Source organism: Limtongia smithiae, assembly GCF_038497785.1.
Source record: "Limtongia smithiae strain NRRL Y-17922 unplaced genomic scaffold V1518scaffold_6, whole genome shotgun sequence".
Taxonomy (NCBI): domain Eukaryota; kingdom Fungi; phylum Ascomycota; class Lipomycetes; order Lipomycetales; family Lipomycetaceae; genus Limtongia; species Limtongia smithiae.
Window position 1 is genome coordinate 206,944 of NW_027117627.1, and position 24,145 is coordinate 231,088.

The 24,145-nt window shown below is 54.3% G+C and overlaps 13 protein-coding genes across 13 annotated transcripts; 7 read left to right on the forward strand and 6 right to left on the reverse strand.

Moving 5' to 3' along the window:
- The first annotated feature begins 1 nt into the window (after position 1).
- On the forward strand, positions 2 to 1,494 carry V1518DRAFT_272805 (inositol-pentakisphosphate 2-kinase). The gene is made up of 2 exons (XM_066901036.1): positions 2 to 146; positions 208 to 1,494. Exons 1-2 carry the CDS (start codon positions 48 to 50, stop codon positions 1,216 to 1,218), a joined length of 1,110 nt encoding a protein of 369 aa, XP_066759342.1. The 5' UTR covers positions 2 to 47; the 3' UTR covers positions 1,219 to 1,494.
- Positions 1,495 to 2,568: 1,074 nt separating this feature from the next.
- On the forward strand, positions 2,569 to 5,473 carry V1518DRAFT_416775 (uncharacterized protein). The gene has a single exon (XM_066904124.1). It carries the CDS (start codon positions 2,875 to 2,877, stop codon positions 5,095 to 5,097), a length of 2,223 nt encoding a protein of 740 aa, XP_066759343.1. The 5' UTR covers positions 2,569 to 2,874; the 3' UTR covers positions 5,098 to 5,473.
- V1518DRAFT_416776 (Mre11 DNA-binding presumed domain-containing protein) lies at positions 5,295 to 8,291 on the reverse strand. The gene is made up of 6 exons (XM_066904125.1): positions 7,584 to 8,291; positions 6,935 to 7,536; positions 6,697 to 6,880; positions 6,565 to 6,646; positions 5,685 to 6,515; positions 5,295 to 5,631 (listed from the first exon to the last, which is right to left on the reverse strand). Exons 1-6 carry the CDS (start codon positions 8,225 to 8,227, stop codon positions 5,593 to 5,595), a joined length of 2,382 nt encoding a protein of 793 aa, XP_066759344.1. The 5' UTR covers positions 8,228 to 8,291; the 3' UTR covers positions 5,295 to 5,592.
- An 80-nt stretch (positions 8,292 to 8,371) lies between these two features.
- V1518DRAFT_416780 (Prefoldin) lies at positions 8,372 to 9,069 on the reverse strand. Its single transcript, XM_066904126.1, has 3 exons — positions 8,998 to 9,069; positions 8,721 to 8,887; positions 8,372 to 8,627 (listed from the first exon to the last, which is right to left on the reverse strand). The coding sequence occupies exons 1-3, from the start codon at positions 9,025 to 9,027 to the stop codon at positions 8,459 to 8,461; spliced, it is 366 nt and encodes a 121-aa protein (XP_066759345.1). The 5' UTR covers positions 9,028 to 9,069; the 3' UTR covers positions 8,372 to 8,458.
- Positions 9,070 to 9,207: 138 nt separating this feature from the next.
- Positions 9,208 to 10,417, reverse strand: V1518DRAFT_416781 (TB2/DP1, HVA22 family-domain-containing protein). Its single transcript, XM_066904127.1, has 6 exons — positions 10,231 to 10,417; positions 10,116 to 10,161; positions 9,920 to 9,992; positions 9,765 to 9,870; positions 9,654 to 9,715; positions 9,208 to 9,605 (listed from the first exon to the last, which is right to left on the reverse strand). Exons 1-6 carry the CDS (start codon positions 10,276 to 10,278, stop codon positions 9,395 to 9,397), a joined length of 546 nt encoding a protein of 181 aa, XP_066759346.1. The 5' UTR covers positions 10,279 to 10,417; the 3' UTR covers positions 9,208 to 9,394.
- Positions 10,418 to 10,539: 122 nt separating this feature from the next.
- On the forward strand, positions 10,540 to 13,006 carry V1518DRAFT_416786 (RFX DNA-binding domain-containing protein). The gene is made up of 2 exons (XM_066904128.1): positions 10,540 to 11,822; positions 11,873 to 13,006. The coding sequence occupies exons 1-2, from the start codon at positions 10,806 to 10,808 to the stop codon at positions 12,812 to 12,814; spliced, it is 1,959 nt and encodes a 652-aa protein (XP_066759347.1). The 5' UTR covers positions 10,540 to 10,805; the 3' UTR covers positions 12,815 to 13,006.
- On the reverse strand, positions 12,835 to 13,789 carry V1518DRAFT_416787 (uncharacterized protein). Its single transcript, XM_066904129.1, has one exon. The coding sequence runs from the start codon at positions 13,775 to 13,777 to the stop codon at positions 13,244 to 13,246; it is 534 nt and encodes a 177-aa protein (XP_066759348.1). The 5' UTR covers positions 13,778 to 13,789; the 3' UTR covers positions 12,835 to 13,243.
- Positions 13,790 to 13,922: 133 nt separating this feature from the next.
- Positions 13,923 to 15,012, forward strand: V1518DRAFT_416789 (histone acetyltransferase subunit NuA4-domain-containing protein). Its single transcript, XM_066904130.1, has 2 exons — positions 13,923 to 14,341; positions 14,403 to 15,012. Exons 1-2 carry the CDS (start codon positions 14,150 to 14,152, stop codon positions 14,943 to 14,945), a joined length of 735 nt encoding a protein of 244 aa, XP_066759349.1. The 5' UTR covers positions 13,923 to 14,149; the 3' UTR covers positions 14,946 to 15,012.
- V1518DRAFT_416791 (superoxide dismutase) lies at positions 14,934 to 16,037 on the reverse strand. The gene is made up of 5 exons (XM_066904131.1): positions 15,942 to 16,037; positions 15,785 to 15,857; positions 15,674 to 15,730; positions 15,548 to 15,625; positions 14,934 to 15,495 (listed from the first exon to the last, which is right to left on the reverse strand). The coding sequence occupies exons 1-5, from the start codon at positions 15,957 to 15,959 to the stop codon at positions 15,023 to 15,025; spliced, it is 699 nt and encodes a 232-aa protein (XP_066759350.1). The 5' UTR covers positions 15,960 to 16,037; the 3' UTR covers positions 14,934 to 15,022.
- Positions 16,038 to 16,962: 925 nt separating this feature from the next.
- On the forward strand, positions 16,963 to 18,071 carry V1518DRAFT_427396 (uncharacterized protein; the record flags this gene model as incomplete). The annotated part of the gene is made up of 2 exons (XM_066906033.1): positions 16,963 to 17,300; positions 17,348 to 18,071. The coding sequence occupies 2 exons, from the start codon at positions 16,963 to 16,965 to the stop codon at positions 18,069 to 18,071; spliced, it is 1,062 nt and encodes a 353-aa protein (XP_066759351.1).
- Positions 18,072 to 18,361: 290 nt separating this feature from the next.
- V1518DRAFT_416798 (uncharacterized protein) lies at positions 18,362 to 20,420 on the forward strand. The gene is made up of 3 exons (XM_066904132.1): positions 18,362 to 18,680; positions 18,731 to 20,054; positions 20,112 to 20,420. Exons 1-3 carry the CDS (start codon positions 18,485 to 18,487, stop codon positions 20,194 to 20,196), a joined length of 1,605 nt encoding a protein of 534 aa, XP_066759352.1. The 5' UTR covers positions 18,362 to 18,484; the 3' UTR covers positions 20,197 to 20,420.
- A 111-nt stretch (positions 20,421 to 20,531) lies between these two features.
- V1518DRAFT_373867 (rab-GTPase-TBC domain-containing protein) lies at positions 20,532 to 21,832 on the forward strand (the record flags this gene model as incomplete). The annotated part of the gene is made up of 5 exons (XM_066901442.1): positions 20,532 to 20,669; positions 20,728 to 20,965; positions 21,161 to 21,412; positions 21,471 to 21,618; positions 21,670 to 21,832. 5 exons carry the CDS (start codon positions 20,532 to 20,534, stop codon positions 21,830 to 21,832), a joined length of 939 nt encoding a protein of 312 aa, XP_066759353.1.
- V1518DRAFT_416804 (uncharacterized protein) lies at positions 21,475 to 23,960 on the reverse strand. Its single transcript, XM_066904133.1, has 3 exons — positions 23,718 to 23,960; positions 22,033 to 23,642; positions 21,475 to 21,975 (listed from the first exon to the last, which is right to left on the reverse strand). Exons 1-3 carry the CDS (start codon positions 23,758 to 23,760, stop codon positions 21,949 to 21,951), a joined length of 1,680 nt encoding a protein of 559 aa, XP_066759354.1. The 5' UTR covers positions 23,761 to 23,960; the 3' UTR covers positions 21,475 to 21,948.
- Positions 23,961 to 24,145: the final 185 nt, after the last annotated feature.

Consider the following 24,145-nt stretch of genomic DNA (forward strand, 5'->3'; position numbering starts at 1 on the left):
TGCTACCTCCGCCACGTCGCGGACTCATCCTCGGTAACTGACGTGCGATGGATGAGGCTGTGCAGATCACGGACGCGAGCGAGTTGCATTATGTTGCCGAAGGCGCGGCGAACGTGGTTTACGAAGTCATTGATGATATTGATTGGGTATGTACGTCTATCCATTCGTGTGTCCGCAAGATACGCGCTGACACGATGAGGCACACAGAATGGATATCTACTCCGAGTGCGCAAGAAAGTGGCAGCACAGCCGTCGACACTGACAGTGTACTCTTTCCTTCGGGAGACGATTGAGCCACTGTTTGAAGACCAGATCGTGGCCACGCAACTCGTCCGGATCGACCCCGCCGTGCTCGAGTCGCTCAACACAGATCTCGCAGCACTCGAAGCGGCAGGACAGCGACACCCTAAACGACTCGGCACTATAGTCGACACATCTGAACCTTACGCATTATTAGTGCAAGACATGCGCCCTGTCAGCATGCTTCGAACGGAGGCCGGCGACATTGTGGAGCAATGGACGCGTGCTAGCAACACTACGAGTCTGGGCTTCATACGCCAACTACATAGCAACGGCTGTTTAGAAACCGCGGTGCTTGAGTTCAAGCCGAAATGGCTGGTGCAGTCTCACGACGCGCCTGAGGGGTGGATTTATTGCCGGACCTGTGCGCTGCGGCACATGCGTGCAGCGCAGCGGGGGATTGAATTTGGGGCCGAGGAAGGCGCATTTTGTCCGCTTGATTTGGTGTCGCATGATCATGTGCGGATCGAGCGTGCGTTGCAGGCATTGTGGCCGGAAAGGAAGGGCGGGGAGGGAGACCGGGTGTTGACGAAGGCAGTGTTGGTGAAGGCGATTACGAAGTTTGTGGAGTGCTTCAGGGTGTTTGATAGACTTGCGCAGGTGCAGCGCGATATGGATACCCGCGGCGTGCTGGCGGTCACCGACGAGGACGACGACAACAACCTTGCGATCGCCATGGCGGTACGCGACTGCTCCGCGTTCATGCGTGTCGTGTATGGCGATCCTGTTGACGAAGAAGACGGAGACGAACTCCTAATGGTGGACGGCCGTGATCTTCTGGTGACATGCAGGTTCGCGGATATGGATGTGAAAGACAGCAGCGGCACAAAGCGCGTGTACTGGGCTGGGATCGAGCGCGCGCTGCGGGAAGGCGGGTGGTACACCCGTATTTATGGAGACGCTGCGCGGTGTGGATGACACTTTGAGCGCGGTGAAATTTGGTGAAGTCAGCGGCGGGGAGTGGCGTGTGGGGCGGGCGGCGCACCGCCATACGTGGGTCGAGCTGCTCCGCTTGGCCCTTGGCCCAGGCCACAGGACTCTTCTCAGCAGCGAGAACTCAAGCCTGTTCCCTGCGTCGCGGTCCAGCGGCCTGTTCCGTCCATGGGACTGCGCGCTTACACAGCGCAGTCCCAACTCTAGCTTGCGACGACCACACCCACAGCAGCCCCGCCAGCACTTAGACCGCGAACAGCGCGCTAAGGCGCGCCAGCCGCCGGAGCGCCGCAGTGTGGCGAAGCGTGCGGCGCGTGGCTCAAGCGGCTTATCCCAGCGCGGTTATGCCACAATCTCCACACAACGTGGCGCAGGGCTCGGGTGGCTGAAGTGGCGCTGCTCCGCTCGTGGGCTCCGCCTGCCAGTTCCTCGCCTTCCTCGAGCTCCCACAAAGTCCCGGTCCCACACTCCTTACCTTCTCGCCCCGTACCGCTCCCGTCTCGCTTTGCTTTCTGCGTCTGCGCGCGCCACGCCGCCATGCCCGCGGACTATAACCCGCCGGCCGCGATCCCCGCGAGCCCGCTCTTCGGTATCAAGGCCCACGTCGACCAAGTCGTCCAGCCGTCGCCTGCCATCGCCGGCTTCATGTTTCCGCAGCTCACCTTGCAGCCCTCAACGAGCATTGGAATGCCCGGTGCGCAGTTTGCTTCGGTCGGAATGCAGTACCCGCCGGCGCTGTTTGGATACGAACAGCCGCAGCAGCAACAGGTGCTTCAGCAGCAACAACAGCTGTTCCAGATGCAGCAGGACCACCCATTCAACGCCACGACTTTCGCCCCACAGACTACTCACTTTAATAACGCCTTTTTTCTGCAACCCGATACTGCTGCGGTGCAATTTGAGGCCCAGCAAGACCTCGACAACGACGTCCTCTCCGCAAGCCTCTTTGGCGCAGCGGCGGCGGGCTCGGACTTCTCCGCGGACGCGCTCAACACATTTCTCGCAGCACAGCAACCCGACGCCATGCTGTTCGACCGCATCGCGAGCGATCTGTTCTCGCGCTCCATGGCGGCCTCGTCTGACATGATGGTGCTGCCCTCGGCAGATCGCGTGCCACCGGACCATTCGCATGTACAGCGTATCTCAGAGAATTACCTGCGCACCGGGGACGCGCCCTTCATTGCGTCGACGGTTGTCGGGCAGATGTGGGATAATGACTGGAGATCATTTGAGCCAGCGCAGCAGTCTCAGCAGAGCAACATGCAGCAGACCGCGCAGCAACAACAGCCGAAGTTGCAGCTGCAACAAAAGCAGCAACAGATTCAGCGGGAGCAGCAGCAACAGCAACAGCAACAGCAACAGCAGCAGCAGCAGCAGAAGAAACAGCAACTACAGCAGAAGCAGCAGCAGCTACAGCAACAGCGACTACAGCAGCAACATCGCCTGCAGCAACAGCGTGCCGAACAACAGCGTGTCGCACAGCAAAAACTTCAACAACAGCGTTTCGGGCAGCAACAAGCTCAGCAGCGACAAGCGCAGAACCAATCTTTTGCCGCGGTCCACCCCACCACATCCCACCTCGCTCACGAGCTCCAACCGCCACAACCGCAACAGCAAACCGTGCAACCGTCTCAATCTCCTATGCGCGCAGACCTGCGTCGCGCGTCGCTCTCAGCGCTTTCATCGCAGCCTATACAGGTCGTGAACCCAACCATCGGCAACCCCGCTGGCCTGCCAATACCGCAGTACCTCCAGCAGCAGCAACAACCATCTTCGTCGCCATCGCAGGTACGCATGACCAACCTGACCTCCGTGCCGGCACAGCGGGTATTCCGGCAACACACAATCGGCGCACAAGCGGAGGACTCGATACCTTTCAGCAACATCAACTGGTCTGAGATGCAAAGCAGCCTTCTCTCCCTCTCGCCGCTTACACAGCAACACTCTGTCCAGGAATCTCCGCTGCTCTCCACGTCCTCGGTCGTAGTGAGCAACCCACTCACCCCGGCAAGTACAAATCAGTCACCGCAGCTACCCCAGACATGGGAGCAATCTCCCAGCAGTGTGCTCTCGGCCCATAATAGTCCCGCAGCTGTATCGACGACAAACTATAGCACGCGCAGGCACTCGTCGTCATACGTGATGCCGACGGTGCGAGAGATCGACGTGAAGCCTGGTATTCAGCCTTTGCCCGCGGTTCAGTCTTGCGTGCAATCACTACCGTTCACGGTACCACAGGGATTTAACAATCCAGGAATGCAGCGCATGCAGGAGGATCCGGAGATGCTTGAGCTCGAGAAGATGATTTCTAACGAGGCTACGCAACCATTTTTGCAGAAGCACACACGAAGCGCCGCCACCACCACTGGCGCGTTGTTGGGAGACTTAACATTCACAACGCCAATGGCAGAACAACCTGCCGCTCCGCGTCGCAAGAAATCCGAGACCTCCGTCTCCACCAGGCCCGCGGTGTCCACAGTCAAACGCACAAAAGAACAAATTCAAGCCGACAAGGAGGAACGCGCGCGTTTGAAAGCTGAGAAACTACGCGTCAACCAGGAGAAAGCTGAGCAGAGAAAGAAGTTGCAAGAAGAGCGCCGTGTGGAAGAACTTCGCAAGATGAAGACCATTCGCGAACAACTGGCGCGCGAGGATGCGGCGAAGAAACAGACGGCGGACGATAATATGGTGGTGCCTACTACAGTCGCGAACAATGAGACGTCGTTGTTTGCGGATACCATGGCGGAGGTCCAATTCGCACGGCAGGATCTGCTTGACGACGTTCTCGACGACACGGAACAACGCGTGGAAGTCACGATTCAGCCAAGTTCACTCCAGCACATCAGAACAAACATCGCAGCAAGCGTGACGAACAGCCTTGCGGTGGCATCTGTCAACACCGCCGCCAATGTATCCAGCCAGACAGGCGTGGCGCCGTCGCTGATGTCACCCTTCGTGTACCACATGCAGCACGCTACATCCACAAGCGTGATGCCCAGCATCGCTGATCCGTCGCCTGGCATATCTGCTTCTATTGCATCAAAAGGCGCCTCGCCAAAATCGTTCACAGACGAGACGAGGGTCGCGGTGGGCGGTGTGAAACGGACGGTGATTGCGAAGCAAAAGTTCAAGCCCATGACCACGCCGCGGTTACAGCTGAAGCGGACGAATTCCGTCAAGACCGCATCTCAGCAACAGTGGCAACCAGTGGTGCCTACGTTATCCCAGACAGCCCCGCTCGGCGGACCGCCTCCCGTGATGCCCATATCCTCATCACCGCTACATTCACAGCTCAAGTTCTCGCCAAAGGGAACTTCGACCCCTTCTGCTGGCTCGGGCAGTATAAAATTACCGACGGCGTTGTCCGCCTCTACTGCTTCGTCATCCTCGCCAACACCACCGCTCATGGTACAAGCAGCCCCTCTCTCTTTCGCTGAGTCCGAAAGCGAAAGTCTCGTTCCCCCCTCGACGGTGATAAGTTCGCACCAGCATCTCCAGCAGCACTCAGAACACATCGAACACCCCTTCGCATCACAGCACGACGGGTTACAAGATTTGTTCTCAGGCAGTCTTGATTTCGACCTGTTGGACGAGACTATGACGCTTTCAGACAGCCACAGCGGCGGTGGCGGCGGCGGGAGTAGCCGACCTGATATCCTCGACGAGGATATGTTGACAATGCAAGACGCGCAGCGTAAGTTATCAGCTCTTTCGTCGTCGACCACCGGCGGCATCGGGGTTACAAATGACGAATCTCGGATTTTGGGAGACGTACTTTCGAAGGTGTCGGAGTGGAGTAAAGCCAGCGAGTGGAACCTCGCCGTGGACAGTCATTTCTCCAATAACAGCTCGACTACAGACTAAATTATATCAGCAAACCAAGCGCGCCGGTATGCGAGACTGGAGGCGCTATACATGCATACTTCTCATTTCATATAGATATTTCCTTCGCATAAATATATGGGCAGGTGTTGTTTTCATCATTTTGTGACACATATCTTTCATCTTTATGTCTTTTTGGAATTGCTCTGGGATTCGGCGTTTACTTTGTTTTCGTGACGTGTATTTTGATCGGTTTTTGTGTGTTTTTTGCAATCGGCGAAGGGCAGGATATATATTACGGATACATTGGGGACGGGGAAAATCTTATGTGTGTCGGGCGAAGGAACGTAATGATGAATGGATATAAACTGTGGATCTTGTTAGATTAGTACAACTCAGAGATATTTTAGACCAATGATTGTGGGTGGGGGGCATGATAGGTTTGCCATGGGCGTATGTGGTGCCAGTATGCAAGGGTGTCTGGTATGATGTGCAGTTGGATGCCAGGACGGGGACGCAAACAGATAGTCGAACGCCTTATGAAAATGCGTCATCTTCATCATCGGATATAATCTCCTACACACATTAACTTTCATCAACTTTTCCACTACACACAACAAGAAATATACCATTGGCGGACGCTGCGACGACCTTATCGACGGAGTAGGCTGCAACTGCTCACTCTCAGCCGCATTGCTTCCACGATAATCACCTGTCAAGAACGACGTCATTCTCTCGTTCGCGGCGATTGTTCGATTGCGTGTGTTTGTCGACACTGCGGCGTGGCGGGAACTAATTGTGTTATTGACGAGGGATGATTGTGCTGTAAATGACGCCGCGGCGGTGGTTGTGATGCGTGAGGCTGGTTGACGTCTTGCCCTTGAGTTGGCTGCAGTGGCCCTGCTCCGCGAGGTTGTGTTTCTACCACGTGTCGTTTGTCGCGCCTGTGGTCGCGAATACTCATCATCATAGTCATCAAGCATCTCTTCGTCTTCATCATCTTTATAAATATCACCCATCTCTTCGTTGCGGTACCCGCCGCCGTTATTTCGTCGTTGTAGTCGCTGCGTAGCAGGCAGCGCGTCGACTGTATCATCATCGTCTTCGTCGTCGTCTCCCATAAATAGAGACTGATTATTCGCTGCTCGAGAGGACCGACTCGGCGCTGTAGTTGTGATCCGTCTAGCCGCGGCGGTCGTTGTTTGCCGTGCACTCGTCGATGTAGCGCCCCGCAGCGTTGTTGATGATCGCACAGGAAGAACATCATCGGCAGAGTCAACGTCCTCTTCGCTGCCGTCGTTGTGCGGGTGTAATTGCCGCCTACTATTATCACTTCCGCGCTGCGGGGCCTTAGCTGTATTCGAAGCTTCCGCTGTCGCGCCATTGCGTTTTCGTTTCTGCGGGACTGTGGTGCCGTCCTGCGACGATGTCGCGTTGCCTTCGATCGCGTGTGCGGTCAACTGGATAATGTTAGTCTCGATCTTACGGAGTCACGAACAAATAACTTACAGCAGAGTCGATGTCGTCCTCATTAGAAACGCCGAGGTTCAACAATCTCTTAACCTGCGCTTCAATCGTTTCCTCTATGTATCTATTCCCATTAAAACCACACAATCGTCCACTCAATGACACACAACGTACGCTTTGATGGACTGCTTGTCATCCTTGGTGACAAACTGGTCAATAGCCTCATTCATGCCCCGGACAGGCACCACATCCAGCGTATGTTGCTTGAGAAATTCTTCGACAAGCGATTGCACTTTGAGATTGCTCAGCTCGACGGCTTCAACCATGCGAACTTCTTCGCTGACGTCGTTTGCTCGTCCTGAAGTAGCATTGTTAGAAAGAATTCAATGAGAACAAAGGAATGAGGACATACGCGTGTTTGTTGCTGACTTCTTCCGGTAAAACTGTACGACATCATTGACGTTCGCAACGCGCCCGACGAATCTGTTCGAGAAACGACGCGGGTTCTCGACTTCATATCCACCAGAGTACTCGACTCGTAAACGTATCAAAGGGAGCGGCGCCGGTGGCGGTGGCGACGGAGGGGAAAGCAGTCCGGTGTCATCCCTCACGGAATTCGCCTCTGCCCACTGCTCCTGCGCCTTCAAAATAAGCTCTTCAACCTGATTCATCAACCATTGAATGACTTCCCCCTTCATCTTCGAATTCGCTACAAAACCGCAATCACGGGACAGCACGACCTCACGCATGACAAATGGCCGCACGGTCTTTAAGCGGACCTTCTCGAGCTCAAAGTTGGTGCCAGTGATGGAGAGGATGCCGACACATTTTTCAGTGGCTTCACCTTCGCAGAGTGATGTCGCAACAGAGCTGCCGGGTTGAATTACCTGGAAGCCGGTCTCAGCGTTAGTGTGCGAGTCAAGCAGGCACTCGTGCTCGTGGCCCCAGACGACGAGGTCGAGAAAGTCTGGGAGGAAGTTTTCGGGGAGGTAGCCTGTTTCCGTGTGTGCATAGCTGGATGAGTTAGCATCTTGAAATGTCATGAGAAGAAGCGGACGTACTGGTTTTGGTGCAAGGCCATGAGATTGAAGAACTTGTCGCCGCCGTCGCCTTTATCAGGCCGCAGGAACTTGACCTTGTGATCCCGAAACGTGCGATGCAATCGCTCATCGCGCACGTTGGCCATGCCATACAGCGCCAGCTGGGTATCACCCTTGCGGAAGAGCAGCGGCGCGAGAGTGATGTTGTCGTTCTCGGGCACTTTTCCAAAATGATTCACGAGTCCCGTGGCTGCGAGGATATCCAACGCAGAGAGGTTGACTTCACCAGAGGTATCGTCGTGGTTTCCACTGATCGCAAGCACTGGTATTGCGACGTTAATGTCCGGGTCCTCGTAGTTGATGTGCCCAAGCACATCGTTCAAAGCGAGACTCGGATCGGACAACAACTCAAGCTCGCACGGCCTATCACCATAACAAAACTGCCGCAGCGTATTGGAGACCTTGTACATCGATTTGCGTGAAGGCTTGTTCTCGTGGAACAAGTCACCCGCGAGAAGAACCATGTCGACATCGCGCTGCTGCGCGATGGACATTACCTCGTGGAACGAGCGCCACGAGTCATCGCCGCGCACGGGATCACGCTCGTTGTAGCCGACGTGATTGTCGGAAGCAACGAGGATGCGGATAGTATTTTCAAACGACATCGCGGTGGGCCGCGGTGGCGGAGGTGTAGAGTATGGCCGGACACAGTGCGGGACTCATGAAGCGCGACGCGTTGGCAGCGATCACGCGTCCAACTTTACGCGCGGACTCCGCGTCGCTGCGGAGTTCACCTCCGCCTCTTTCACCAACAATCTCCCCAAGCATTACATTCTTTTCAAATGCACCACATTACCGATCATATACTATATTTACAATCTAAGTCAACTCCCTCTTCATCGCGAATTGCTGTGACCGAGAATCTCGTCAATATTCCGCTTTGCGTTTTTGTAGGTCATCTCGAGATAGTTTAGTTTCGTGTTCATTGATTTCAGTTGGTCTTCGTAGTCTGATTTGTCCTTTTCTAACCGCGCGATGTGTGTCCCGATCGGCACGTTCAAGAACCTGGAATATGTTAGTAGACGTTGGATAGTCGTCTGCTGCATGGCGCCTCTTGACGGCGGCCGCTCAACTTGCACACACTAGAGGAATACGCACATCTTGCCAACACCCTCCCAAACGCCGACTGACGGAGGTACGTCTTGCAGCTCCTTGAGGGTGAGCTCTGTTAGCCGGATCTCGCGCTGCTTCTGTGTGATCTGCTGCTTCACGTTGGTGAGCTCCAGCTGGGACTGCATGACCCGCATTTCGATCTCTTGCAAGACCTATTTAAGGCCGTTAGCTCTGTCTCATGGCTGCGTCGAGATCATTCATGTTGACATCGTCAGATTTGCAAGACTCGTCTGTTCGCTAAGGTGGGGTGGACGCAACAAACCTTCTGTAGTGCTTCTGGTGGAATTGACATCCTGGATCAAATGTATATGTAGTTCGAGCAGCAAAGTGAGGTCTTGGATTTGGTAGCACTCTTGTGCTCAGTGTACACTATTATATTGGCGGTAAGCAGGAAAGGGGTTTGTAGGATTCTCGCTGACGACGTGCGAATGGTCCCTCGCGGTCACGCCCAGAGTCTTTGGACGAGCGATGGATGCCTGATTCGACTATTCACTAATATTGACCCTATAGACACAGAAGCTACATCTCACTATTCATATCGTTTAAACACATAGAAGTAAAGGTCTGTTGATTTGTTACACAACTCAGATGTTCTGTGAGATCCAAGAATCGCTGCCAGTGTGGCAAGTCGCCAGCAAGACAGATATCGTGCTGACAGCTTAGTACTCCGCGCCGGTGGTGGTCGCGCTGGCGGCAGCCTCGGCTTTCTCCTTGAGTGCAGAGGCGACCGAGGCCAGCTTGGGAGTGGCACCGACGAGCTTGACGGATACAGGCTTGACGACGGTCTTGTACACCAGCTTGGCGCCCTGGAACTGGGGCAGACCGAGGTAGAGGACGAAGATCACCTTAAAGAACCAATAGAAGGGGATCCTGGGCTGTTAGTGCTGGGAGTGTGGAGGTTAATTATAAAGTACTCACCAGTAGAGGATTGCTCGGCTCCAGAACTCCAGGACGGAGAAGAAGGCAAAGACCACCCAGTACTAGCGATTGTTAGCGAAAGAGCTCACAGTACACCGATCTAATACTAACCGTGAGGTACTGCGTGTCATCGGCGGTACCTGGCGACTCAAGAGCTAGCAGAGAGTAGTAACCAGGGATCACAAAGCCCGCCAGGTTGGCAAGGAGCTCGCCGATACTGAAACCAGTTAGATCTGCGACAACAGACAAGTGATCGACAAGCATACCCGCCAAAATTCAAGAAGATGAGGAAGAAGTAGAATCCGACCGCACCAAGAGCGCCATAGGCCTTCGGGATACCTGCGCATAGTCAGTAACTTTTCTCTCCGGTCGCCGCTACCTCTCTTCGCAGCAATCAAGATCCACCAGAGAGAAGTTCCTCGCAATTTCATAAACAAAATTGACGCAGAAAAGAAGACATACCAACTTGTTTGGCAAGCTTGTCAAGGACCGGGTAGTTGTCAAGCTCCTGAAGCCGCGTGTCAGTACGTCATCCTCAGGTCGGCGATCTGGCAAGGCAAACACAACAAAGACTGACCTTATCGAGCTTGCCGACGAAGGCGTAGATTTGATCCTGGTAGGACATTGCGGTGAGATGGTGCGGTGAGATGTGGAGTATATGGCGGGGAGGAAGGAGGCGTGTTACCAGAGATCGGAGACCGCGCGGGCTTCTAGAACCCGGCGCCAAACACGCCGCGCAGATGCTTCGCCGGGTAGCAGAGCCAGTTTAGCTGTCACTATATGAGTGCCGCCTACGTGCTATCCTGGGTACTACTTCTGCACGCGCTGTTTCCGTAGTAACCGTCTCGCGCTCTGCCGCACCGCGTAAACATCGCCCCGCGCTTTCGCTCCGTCCCCAGCTACGACTCTTATTGAAGACCCGACGGAGAACGTACACGACTGCGACTACACTCTGCTTACCGTGGACTTATCTTCTTGCGCTTCGGCTCACCCGCCATTCGATCGCCTCGTCGCAGCACAAGACTCCCGCGGCCGGAGCCCCTTCGCGGCGACCGCGCTAATCACACACGCGACTCGTCCACAGCTTATGCCTACACTATCGCGCAGTCCTCCTACCCGTTCTGGTAATACCCGTCTTTAAGCAGCACTACCATGGAGGAGCCGCCAGAGTTTGACCAAGAGCGCGACTCGCCCTCCTCAGTCGCTTCTGCAAACCACCACCGCAAGCGCAAGATGTTCGTCATGGAAGACCCCGACCAGGAGCTCCGTCGTGCGGCAGAGCTCAACCTCAGCATTCCTTACGAGAGCCTTGCGCAACGCGTCCGCATCGACGACTCAACCAACACTGCCGGAGAACGCAGCCGCCAGATCTTCGGGCTCGTGTGGCTGATGAAGTCGTGCCAGCTCTCCCTTCACAATGCGATTCCCCGCAACAGGATCTACGCGCGCTACGCGGAGATTTCCGCGCAGCACAAGGTTAAGCCACTGAATCCCGCCGCGTTTGGCAAACTCGTGCGTTTGATGTATCCGGATATCAAAACGCGTCGACTCGGTGTTCGGGGCAAGTCAAAGTACCACTACTGCGGCATCAACCTCATTGGCGACATCCCATTCCCCATGATTCCGATCGAGGAGGCTTTGCAGTCCGCAGGAGCCGGGGAAGGTGATGGTAGCATTGGCGATCTTGCCGTTGCTCCAGAGCTGCAAGTATCAGACACCTCAAACCGCTCATCTAGCGAACTACACATCCCAATGCGTCTCGACGTGACCAGCAGGCCCGGAAACGAACATGACCTGCGCGAGACCTCCCTCGACAAACTTCCCACAGGCGACGACGACCTCTCACTTCCGCTCTATGGCTTCTCTCTTCCCCCGTTCCAGTTCTCCAAGAACATCCTCACTCCGCCGCTCGCGCTCCACGCGCTCCAGCTACCAGGCATACAAGCCTACGTTCCAGCCGACGCCGACAAGGACTCGGTCGATATTCTCACCGCATTATGTCAATCACACTGTTCCGCGCTTTTGGAAGCCATACGATATATGCATCTCAAGCAATTTTTGAATACTCTATCATCCTTCCATGGCACGCTCACGGCTCCCGTACAGAAGCTACTCAACATCCCGTCGGTGCTGGAATGGATACAGCGCTGCGACTGGATCATGTACAAAGTAGGTGACAACGTCTCTTGAGCGCGCGAGCGTCACTAATCAGTATACAGGAAATGGCGCGCCTGCTTGCACCGCTAGCTCTGCAAGACGTGCCCGCCAATGTCATGAACTCACTCCGCTCGCTGTCCTTGTCACTTCCACAGAACGTCTCCTCCGCGTTCAATAGCCTGCCTGCCGAGTTCGTCCAAGTAAAACTGCAACCAGCCTACGCGTTTGCGAATCTCATCGGTCGCTTACTACGCGTCAACGCCATTGCAAACGCGGCCGCCAAGATCCTCGTCAACCCCGCGGAGCGCCGCTCTATGCTTGAAGATTGGATGCGCTTCGTGGACGCAAAGTCCATTGTCGTGCGCGAGGTGCCATGTGGCGGCGTTCGCGTTTTAAAGATTCTAACCGACGACGTTGTCAGCCTGTTATCAGCTACGGCCGCCGACATCACAGCTGGCGAAGAGAACAGCGATGGCATCACGCACCCGCACAACCCACGCGACAACGCCGAAACCTCTCCCATCGGTTCCCCCTCCGCTGCCGATGCCGCCACAAACCCACAACCAACCGACGCTGCGACCGACGGCGTGATCGAACACTGGGCGCGCTATCTCATGGACTTGCCCTTTCAATTCACAGAGGTGCCGCCACGGATATTTTTACTCTACATGAACGGTGTGTTGACAGCCGCGCTTCGCGAGATCACGCTGAACGGCGGCAAGGCATTTGGTGCGTGGTGGATGGTGCGGTGTTGGATTGACGAGTGGATGGCTTGGATTGCGGAGCAAGGAGGGTTTTTGGCTACCGATTATCTGCCGGTGTTTGACGTCGATGCCGTACCGCCGCAACAGCCGCTTCCGCCGCAACAGCAACCACTACACGTCGCCACCGAGCACGCGAGCAACAAGCTGCCGAGCGAGATTGATGCCAACTTAGAGGAGGACTCGGACCTGGACGACTTGGATGTGAACGTCGACATCGAAAAGGACATGCTTGGCCGATAGCTATCATAACATTGCAGCGTCTTCAGGGTGCTGCTGCGTAAAATTACAAAAGTGAACGGCTTGGTCTGTCTTAGTTTTGGTGTGGCGTTTGTTATATTTCATCATGGATCTGTAGTTGGCTCTGGTAGACGAGCTAATAGAATAGAATGCAGCTTGTAGAGCAGACGCCTGACAATTGAGATAGTTCAGCGGATAGAGGTACAGACCAGCCTACTTTGGGCACTGCATATCCCGCAGTGCTGAGTTGAGAGCGGGGTGGTGTCTGCACATGAGGCTTGCGAAGTCCGAAGACGCGCATGAAATACGCGCTTTCGGCGCATTTATGCACACGGTAGTGGTAGCTGTCCTGGGCATTGAGCAGATGGCTACTGGATGCGCAGAAGCGCGCTAACTATGGCTCAAGTGGGTGAGCATAGTCGTACATGCGAATCACTGCTTCCTGCGCTTCGAAGGCTTCGTAACCTCGCTCTGCGAGGTCTCAAACTTCGCCCTTAGCGCCTGCAAATCATCATGTAAGGCCATAACAACCGTCTCAATCACCGCCAGTCGCTTCGCAATCGCATCCGGCGCGGGATGAAGAATAGGCAAATCCCTAAATGCGCTTTCGGGCAGCTCCTCCGCTGGCTCGTCCGATCCAAGTTGATACGCGACCACCGCGGACAGCGCAAACGTGTAACAATCTCGCAAATCATCGAGATGTGGCGGCGTCGCGCGGTATACCTTTCCCAGCGGTGCTGCACATTTCGCGCATGCAAAGGGGACATATGACGCGCCAAGGTCGTGTGCGCTCTTGTTGCTGGCGGAGACAAGTGTTGCGTCGAGAGCGATGGCAGGAGTAGGTGCATCGCGGACGGAGAAGGCTTGAAGCTCCGGCACGGCGCGGAGCCAGGCGCATGAATCAGCCACAATGTGGAGGCATCTTGCGCACTGGAATACCACAGGCGCGGTGGTCGCCGTCGCCATCGGATGGCCGGGCGAGGATGGTGATGGAGGGCGCGAAGACGGGAGTTTTATAGGTGTACGCACGAGCAGGACGCGACGTCACTGGTCATTGTCTACATTAAAATAACCGTACTTCCGCCATGATACTTGTAGAATACTTTATTTGCCTAAATCTGTCCAATTGCCGTGTTTACGACGCGTAGGGGCGAGATATCCCGGCGTTTACGTGGTGTGCAAGCCCACGGCACGTGCTTATGTCCACACGCGATGAATTGAAACTCCGCTCGACGACAACGGAGTGCTATATACCACGACACTTCCATTTGCAAGTAGCATCGGCCTTTCGTAGGTGCTTGGTGTCTATGACGGCGTGTTCTTGGTGAGTTTCAAAAGATGCCGGATCCCTCGCAGCTACCTCCCGGTGGTGGAGACCTTGGCCAGCTGCAAACGGAGACGCAAACGGCAGGGACGACACAGACGCAGGTGCCAGCGACGATCGACAAGGCGGAGCTCGCGGCATATGAGACACTGCGGCGAGAGCTTCGGGATACAATATCTAAACGGCGCACACTGGAGAAGAATTTGGTGCGTTTTGTTGTGCGAGGTTACATGTCGTGGGGCGAGGGATGGCTAACAGATTTGCCAGGCGGTGCTAGAGGACCAGCTGTTCAAATTCGAAGGGGCGTATTTGGAGGACACACCGAACGGGAACATAATTAAAGGCTTCGATGCGTATTTGAAAAGCGGCACCGCGGGCGCTGCGCATGGCGCTTCGAATAACTCCATTAGACGGAAAGCAACCTTCACCGACAGCGACCGACTTTTTTCACTGAGTTCAGCTACATATCTGAAGGTGTGTTATGAGCGGTTCAAATTAGGAAGTGTGGTTCTAATCTGTCTGTATAGAGTCTACAGAAGGAGTTGCTGGAAGGCACGCGTGAAGATAGTCCAGCGCCTGTGTCCTCCTCCGGCGGGGCGGCAAACGGGGGAACGCACTCAGGCTCGACCAAATCGTCGCGGAAGAAGAAGAGGAAGAAAGGCGGCGAGGGATCCAGTTCTGACGAGGACGGTAACGACGGCACTCCGCCGACGACGCTACCAAAGCGATTGCGGCTACAATTCAAAGACGAGGAGTAGTAGAGTTTGTGGACAGGGGCTCTGTTTTGTTTTATTATTGGTTGTATATTAGGATAGCATGATACGGATGTTAAAATTGGCTCGCAAGTAAATCAATAAGGAGGAATGATATTTGCTACGTCATTAACACTACGCCTCAATCCCTTTTGCCCGCGCGTCCTTGCGCTCTTCCCAGACCGTCTTGCCAGAGCAACTACACACAGTTTTCTCATTCTCCCACACACCCGCGCTGCGTGCAATCACGCCCACGACGTCCTGCAGGAACGTGTTCTTACACGTCCTATCTTCGCCCACGACAATCGACCGCCCGATCAGCTCCCAAATGGGTAAATCGTTCTTCATCAAAAAAGACTGTCCTTCGCCGTTCACGTCGACGTCGATCGCACCGAGATACTTGTGCATACTGCCGGTGCTCAGCGGGCCGCGCGAGATGTCACCGTTCGTGCGCACACTGGCGTAGTATGTAGTGAGCGGATGCATGCCGGAGAGGGTGAGGTCAACGAGCGTGCTGCTTGGGGAAGCTTTGACGAGGCGTGCAAGGCCACGCACGGGGGAGGCAGCTTGCAGAGGGTCGTGGCTTTCGAGAATGCACACCGCGGAGCCTAAATGGTGGGTTAATAGTGCATGTCGAAAGAGGTGGACGATGTAACGTACTGTTGGGCTCGCCGGTGCCCCGTACGATGGCGTCTCTGCCAGTTTGTTGAATGGCCTTCACGATTGTTGAGGGAGCAACTATGCAATATCAGACAATGAACAATGCAAGCATACTGATGAACATACCGCTGCCTTCGACCTGCACTAGCTCCTTCTTCAAATCGATGTTCACGCTGGAGATTCCTCAGAGCATTAGTTAGCAAAAGTACATAACCACACAACATCACGATAGCTTACCATCAAGCTTCCCGAGCGCAGAATTAACGTCGTCCACGCATTCCTGGCAATGCAGCGGAACAGCAAATACGATCTAGGGCAGTCAGCATGACTCTCGTTCGTCAGTCTTGCACGCTGCAGGACTTCCGCGCCGGTCTACAGACATATTGATACTTACATTCAAGTTGATAGTCATCACGACGCACGATTATGGGTCAAGAATATGAATCCTGAGGAGCTGCTGGTTCGACTTTAGCCAGGCGACGATGATGACTACATGGAAGCTGGGGCTCTGAATCACGTGGCTTATATTTGTCCTGACTAGGAAGCGAGTCTGGCGCGGAAATCGGGGCTGAGAAAATGCCATTCAGCCACGGATTTGGATGATTTATGTGTTGTTACTTGTACGCGACTAGGAGGAAGAAAAGGAACTTCTTGCGTGCCGGTCGATATGGAAGCCGGGATTGGAGCGCCTTAGGTGCAAACTGCTGAGTCACCGCCAGGACGACTTGCAGACCCAGTGCGCTCGCCATAGTCTGCGGACACAGGCGTAGATGTCTCTATTGCGGTGCAGCATGATTGATCATTCATTGAGTAGGCGTAGAGTAGCACAGCATTCCTACCGCCGTACCTATTACTGCCGGCACGCGATCAAAGTGGCGATGGCGTTAACGGTTTCAGGAGAAGTTCACGGACAAGCACAGACGCAGTTTTTCCGGCGCCCGGATTGCCTTTGAGCGTCTCTTCAGCGCCATCGCGCACAATTGGTAGCGCGAAGCGAGTGTGTGAATGAAGAATACTTTCAGTGAAGGGGTGATGCTTTGGCCGCTGGCCAATTGCGTCGGGGAGATGCATGGAGGCGGAATACCGGTCTTACCAGGACATGTAAGGGACGACGACGAGCAGTTTGCCGGGCAGAGCAGTCGCCAGCCACACCCTCGGCTTCTATAGCAGTAGCGGCAGAGAGCAACCGCGCTCTGGTGAATGTACAGACGCGTACTGTATACAATGCCACTATTCCTCCTTCGGGTTACTCGCGTAGAGGGCGAATTCGCCGGCGCAGATCGGGTAGCCGGCGCTATCAGTGTTGAGCGGCGCACATATTGTCACCGCCTCTTATCCCTGTACATCCCCCAGTCCCCGGTCCTCAAGTACCCTTCATACCCCCTTCCACCGCATCCCTTATCCCCACCGCCACAATGACCGTCGCAGACGAGCACATCCTCGTCATCAACAACCCGCGGTACTCCTCAGCATCCTACGAAGCTTTCAAGAACTTGCCCGGTGTCGCCTCCGTCACCGTCGTCGAGACCACGGGCGCGCCGGGCAGAGGCGTGCCGCTTACCCCCATACCCGCCGAGATATGGGCGCAGGCGACTGTGCTACTCACCCACCAGATTCTGCCCCCGTCCCGCGAGGCGGTGCCGAACCTCAAATACGTGCAGTTGTTCTCCGCCGGCAGTAATCTGCTTGTGTCCCAGCCATTCTTCAAAGAGAACAGCGATATCATCTTCTGTAATGCCAGCGGCGTGCATGGGTACGTCAACTCTCTCAACTGCATCGCATGGCGCTAACGCTGTCTAGCCCCATCATCAGCGAGTACGTCATCCTCATGATCCTCACCTTCTTCCACGACTCTCAGCAGTACGCCAAGTGGCAGAGCGAAGAACGATGGGGTAAAGTCACAGATTTCCCCAAGGACATCAAGTACCAGTACGGCCGAACAATCGGCATTCTCGGCTACGGCGCCATCGGTCGCCAGACAGCCCGCATCGCAAAGGCTCTCGGCATGAGACTCATCGTGCACTCCTTCTCCACGCCCGCCAAGAAGGAGCGCGTCGAGATCGCCATCCCCGGCAGCGGCGACCCTGACGGCTCCCTCCCCGACATCTGGCTCACCGGGCCCGAGCGTCTCAACGAGTTCTTCGGCTCCGGTCTCGACGTACTTGTCATCGCAGCACCGCTCACCCCCGTCACTACAAAGCTCATCAACAAGACCACCCTCGCCATGCTCAAAGGTGCATACATCGTCAACGTTGGTCGCGGCCCCATCATCGACACAGACGATCTCATTGAGGCTTGCGAGTCGGAGCTCATCGCCGGTGCTGCCCTAGACGTCACCGACCCCGAGCCCCTTCCCGCCGGTCACAAGCTCTTCACCACAAAGAATATCTCCGTCACGCCCCACATTAGTGGTCACGTCGACGCTTACGCAAAGAACGTTACAAACATCGCCGCCCACAACATTACCCAACTCAGAGCCGGAAAGGCCGTCACAAATAGAGTCACCACTGGCAGTGATTATTAGTTTTTATTTTGGATTTAATGTTAATAATACATTGCGCGGATATAGATTGTTAGCAATGAGCCTTAGGAAAAGATAGAGAGCAAATAAATAGATTGGTTTGTACGCGTCTTCGTTGCGCTCTTTGCCATACACCACTACACGAGATAAAAACCGCGCATACCGTATCTCTATTCTGTACGCGTTCAACAAGTCAATTACTGCCGTAAACGTTAGTTGAAGAATTCTAACCCCTTCTGATCCCTACATATCCTAACTGCATTATCCACGATCAACGTGCCATCCACCATTGTTTTGATCACGTGATGTGATCAACAGACCGCCAGATCTCGCCTCGACATCGCGGTCGCGTTGATTCTCACGCTCGAACGTCTCTGGCCGTTCCGCACTTTGTCCCGTTAAGCTACGCGCTCGTGATGTTGAGAGAGGAGCAAAGAATCGATAATGACGAAGGCGGTGGTCAGTCACCGTCACAGGTTGATGACCACCTGCATAGCGACGGTATCCATGACGGTGAACCTGTCTCCCTAGTATCGGATGTGGATCCAGAAGGCGGCAGTAGACCAGGAAAGTCTGCTAATGGAAAGTCTGCTTTAACATCCGTGTTTGCAGGTCAGTTACACGTCTGGAGATTCCAGCGCACAGTGTACTAACCCACACAGAGCGCATTATGAAACTGACAGTCGACTCCACGAGTTCACCATTCCCCACCCTCCCTTCTTTACTCAGCTCTCCAATGGGCTCCGAAGCGTCGATCCCGATTGACTCATCTACGCCAAAATCCAAAGTTTCATTCAGCTTCGGTAATCGCTCTCCGATCGGCCTCGGTGTCGCACAACGCGAGCCGTGCACGACTAACCCGGCAGCGCTCACGGGGAGTCAGTTACTCGATCAGTTCCTAGCACGCACGAACTCGCACAAAGCGGACGGGCTGTCGCCACCGCCGGGCACTGTGCCGGTTAAGCAAATCCCTCAGAAGGAGAATGAGGAGGAGGATGTTGATTCTACAGCGCAAAGCCTTGAAGAAGCCCGGAGGGATACCGAACGGCTTGCGAAATTATCTTCGGATATCTCACCGGTACTCAGCTCCCCGAAGGGGGCGGATTTTCTTCTGCCCGCATTTTTACAAGCTCCCTCGGTACGTCGTCATACATCAGAGACTTTGAAGTCGCCTGAAGAACTTTCGCCTAGACTCCCCATCACCTCGCGCACCACAAACGAAATCTCACCCACACCATCACCTGGCCGCAGTATCTCCCGCGATTTGTCACAGCCACCTAAAGCGTTCACACTTTTACATCGCCAAATGTCGAAACCGGAAACTGTACTTTCGCAGTCTAAAGCTGTGTACGACACGATCTCGATCTCGGACTCGTCGTTCACAAGTCGCATCTCCGTGCCGCCGCTACCGGAACGCCCGTGTACGCCAGAGAATCGGAGTGTGTCGACTAGTATGCTGAGTAGCTCGCCTGTACGGACTGTCGCGAGTCCGCATCTGCGCGAGATCAGCCCGCGCAAGTTACTTCGTGATCTGTCGCGGTCAATGTCCTCGCCTGGTTCCAAAAAGTCGTTTTCGCGATCTGTATCAGTCAGTCAAGATACAGAATTTCCGCCGCTCCTAGTCATCAAGAATAATGCCTCCAAAGCGGAACCAGATCCCGCAGCAGTGAACGTCCCGGTTAAGCTCGCACGAGCCACTACAGTCAGTGACATCCTGCGACAGCTAGAGTTACTGCGGAGCGAGATTGACATCACGAAGAACGATATCAAGTCTTTAGACGACATGATCCGAAACATGGACCCTGTCGACACCCCTGTTGCGGCATCTATCACTGTCGCGCCAGGTGTGCCTGTGAAGAAGATCACTACGAATACTACCAGGATTACAATTCCGACGCAATCAACCGACGCGATACTTGCGAAGCGGTTGCACCCATTACTCAAGTTAATCGTCGTGTTATTTTGTCTGTTCACCGTAGTCCTGTGGTACGTTCACCCTTCCACTTCCTCTGATGGTGTATACAGGCTAACATGTGGGTGTAGTATGCAGCACAGATCTATCAAAATACTGAGAAGTCATCATTATGGCCCGGAGATTGCGCTAAGTTTAGGCCGCTTGGAATTTTGAGAGACGAAACGATTGATGCGAGAGCGCGTGAGTTTGTGTGTAACTAGTAGTCCTTTTGTATTTGTATGTATTGCAGCGCGACGAGTCTGTACGATGGGGTTTCGGAGTTGGCGAACTGGCGATGGGTTGTCTTTTTTCATTTTGTAATGGCGTGAAGATAATACAGCAAACAATTTGTGAATTCATGACGAACTGACAAACATACATGGGTTTTGTAGAGAATCTGTATTTGGCAAGTCACAATTATCACGTGAACACGCTACGTTGTGTTTACACTGGCATCGCGCGCCAAATATCGCGCGTTTCTCATCAGTAACAACGACAACGGGGACGAAATGCGACGACCGACACATCATCGAACGCGGGATCCGATCGAGTCTGCACTACGAAAGCCGCCGGCCGTGATCGAGCAAGGGCTGTCTGATCTGCGGTATCTCGTTCTCACTCAAGGCCTTTCCAATGATCCGGAAAGTGTACGTATGCCGCGAATCTACTTCCCACGTGCGACGGTAGACTGACTCATGCAAACAGGACTTTTGCACATACCGCCCCTACGTATGGTGCCTCCTTCTCCGCGTCTCGCCAGCGCAGTCGAAGACTTACATCTCCTTGATCCATCGCGGCGCGTCGCCGGCGTACTCAAAGATCCGGAACGACACATTTCGCACGCTGACCACGGATATCCTGTTCCAGCGCCGTGTTTCAGAAACATCATTGATTCGGATATTGAATGCACTGGCGTGGGTAAGGTGGGATGGGTATCAGCAGCGTGCGAAGCCGGCGTCGCAAGAGGAAAGCGGAAGGCAGGTTTTGCGCTCGTCGAAGTTGAGAAGGGAATCAATGTTGTTTCAACAGCCGCAACTACGACGGAGCAACTCCATTGCGATCGGTCTAAATACGCCATCTGATGCCCTCTCTCCCGCATCCTCGGCTGCCGCCGACGCTGCACCAGTCCCCGTCCCAGTCCCCGAACTCTACGTACAAGGCCTCAACGTACTCGCCGCGCCATTTTTATACTCATGCGCTAGCGAAACACAGGCATTCGCGCTGTTTGAGGCATTTATACATACATGCTGTCCGCTCTACGTGCGGCCTCTACTCGACGGCGTGCACACCGGATTGAAGTTGCTAGACGCGTGTTTGAAAATCGTCGATCCGACCTTGTTTGCCTACTTGAAGGGGAAGCTGTTAACAGCCGAGTTGTATGGTTTTGCGTGTAAGTCTTGGTTTTGCGAATTATTTGGTGGCGGGGACCGAATACGCTGACTCAACAGCGGTGTTGACGATGTCAGCATGCACGCCACCGTTGAACGAAATCTTGAAGTTATGGGACTTCTTAATCGCGTTTGGACCGCATATGAACATTCTCGCAGTCATCGCGCAACTTCTTCTCATTCGCGATTCACTCCTCGCTTCACCAAGGTACGCTTCCACGTTGTTCTAATTCCACGACAATGACTTAACATCGAACAGCCCCATGACGCTGCTACGCACCTTCCCCCCACTGCAGGCTAAGAAAGTGATCACGCTTGCTGTCAGCTTCGTGCCGAAGCTACCGGAGCACTTGTATAACATGCTCGCGCGGCATCCCTATGATGAACAAGTGTCAGAGGAAGTCAAAGAAATGCGAAGTTAATGAACCAAAATGATAGGAAATTTTGGCATATAGTTAGGATAATTTTAGAAGTACACAGTATACACATAATTCTGTAAACAAAATAAGTGGGACAAGCACACGCGTCTATGACTATTTTAGAATGCTCCGACTTCGTAATTTTCCTGTGGTGATGTTAGCAGGTCTACTCACTTTGCGATATGATTTAGGGGGAGGCCTACCTCGGGAAAAAAGGTCGTGATGACGGTTCTGTCAGCGAATTTACGGCCTGCAAGCGCTTTCAATGCATCTTCGCAGCTATCGGCAGTCTCGAATCTCACAAAAATTTTGCCCACGCCAGGTGGACTCGGGTTTGCTGCTGTTGGTCGGGGAATCTTAAGATCAACGACTTTTCCGAATTTCTCACACTCCTCAACCACATCTTCTTTGATATCCTCGTAATCATCTTTGTCGGTTAGGTCTTCTGGCAGAATCATGTTAAGCAATTGCAGAACGCGGGTGGTCGTGTGAGTAGATGTCGCGTTGGCGATGCCGGCCATGGATGAAATGTTGGATAGACCTGTTGAAGCGGCTTGTTGGATACCAATACATGCGCGGCGGACGACAAGTGTCTGGTCGCCGAGGTCCATGCCGTTGAGACCTTCGAGGGCGACTTCGGTGGCTTGCTCGTCAGCGTATTCACAGAACGCAACGCCTTTAGAGTCGCCCGATTCCTTGTCTTTGAGCAACTTGAACGCTACGACGTCGCCGAATTCCTTGAGCAGCTCAAGAAGTTGTTCCTCTGACAAAAACGACGGAATATTCGCGATTGACAACTTTTCTGAGGAGTCAATAACCGTAGGCGCAATAGATCCCTTGACGTACGCGGACGTGTCCTTGAGTCGTTCTGGCACGACAAAGTCTTTGGGCCGATCGATCTGCAGCTTTTGGCCAGCAAATTCGATGCCGCTAAACGCGACAGCCAGTGTCGCGTCCTCGCTGTTGTGGAACTCTAGCAGCACCGAGTGCTTGTCGCTACTGAATTGCCACAGCGCGATTGGTGCCTCTGCTCTAGCTTCTTCGTGTTCGACAGAGGAAACCAGGTCATTCATAAAGTCCACGAATCCTTTTTCGTTCCCAGAGTACGGGACGTTGGAGACTAGTGTACGCTTGCTCTGCCGAGAGTGGCTCGGCCGGAGGTTTTGCGAGATTGCCAGTTGCTTGAGAAACAAGTTCTCGCCGCTGCCTTCGCCGTTCGCCGACAGCGCGTTTTGTAGTCGCTGGTGATCAGAGTTGGAATGCCGCGGCGCACCGGGGAGGGGGAAGAGGCCAGACAGCTTGGCTTGCTCGGAGGTGACGTTCTCGTAGCCCTTGGGCTTGATATCCCACATCGTCATACGACGCTTGCGCTCATTGATCGGGACTACGCCTTCGAGGTTCACCGGCGACCGCGGTCGTGGACTCCTCCGCGGCCGCTCGCGCTCGCGCTCACGATCACGGTCTCTGCGGTCGCGGTCGCCCCGGTCGCGGTCTCTGTCTCCCCTGTCGCGGTCGACTCGGTCACGGTCGTTGCGGCGTCTGTCCCGATCGACTTCCCCGCGATCACGTTCTCTGATGCCGCGGTCGCGTGGACGGTCGATGTCTCTGTCCCGGTCGCGCATGCGATCTCTGTCTCGACCACTATCACGCTCGCGTCTGTCTCTGTCTCTGCTGTCGCGGTCGCGGTCTCTATCCCTGTCTCTGTCTCTGTCATGGTCTCGATCCCTATCGCTCCTATGTTCTCTATAATCCCGCTCGGAATGCCGTTCACGACGATCCCTATCTCGCGCTCTGTCGCGGTAGCGCTCCGCGTCTGCACCAGCATCGATTAGTACTGCAGCCGCCGCCGGTGGCGACTGGTTTTCCGTCGCGGAAGAATTCGACGTACCAGCTTCCGCAGACATGCTATCCATATACCCTCTGCCGTTCATGCTTGCGATAGATGTTGGCAGAAGACGTAGTATTTAGTCGAGCTGGTCGTGACTGCAAAGCGGCGAGTGCATGGAGAAAATAGTTACCTCAAACTCTAATTTAGTTAGAGTTTTGGCTCTGAGAACTTGGACACTGAATTTGGTGTTGCCCTCGGCGGAGTAGTTGCGATTGTAGACTGAAGACTTAGACAATAAAAGCAGTATGCATTTGCATGAAAGGAATGTGTAGAAGGCTGTGGAAATATATGAGGTAATCATGACGCAATGCGGAAGTGCGCAATGCCTGTGCAGTTGCACGCGTAAGTGCCACATCGCATGTCAGTTGGGCTGCCGTGCGGCGCCGACAAACTTGTCTGGCTAGCTCAACAGATAACCTTCCTATATT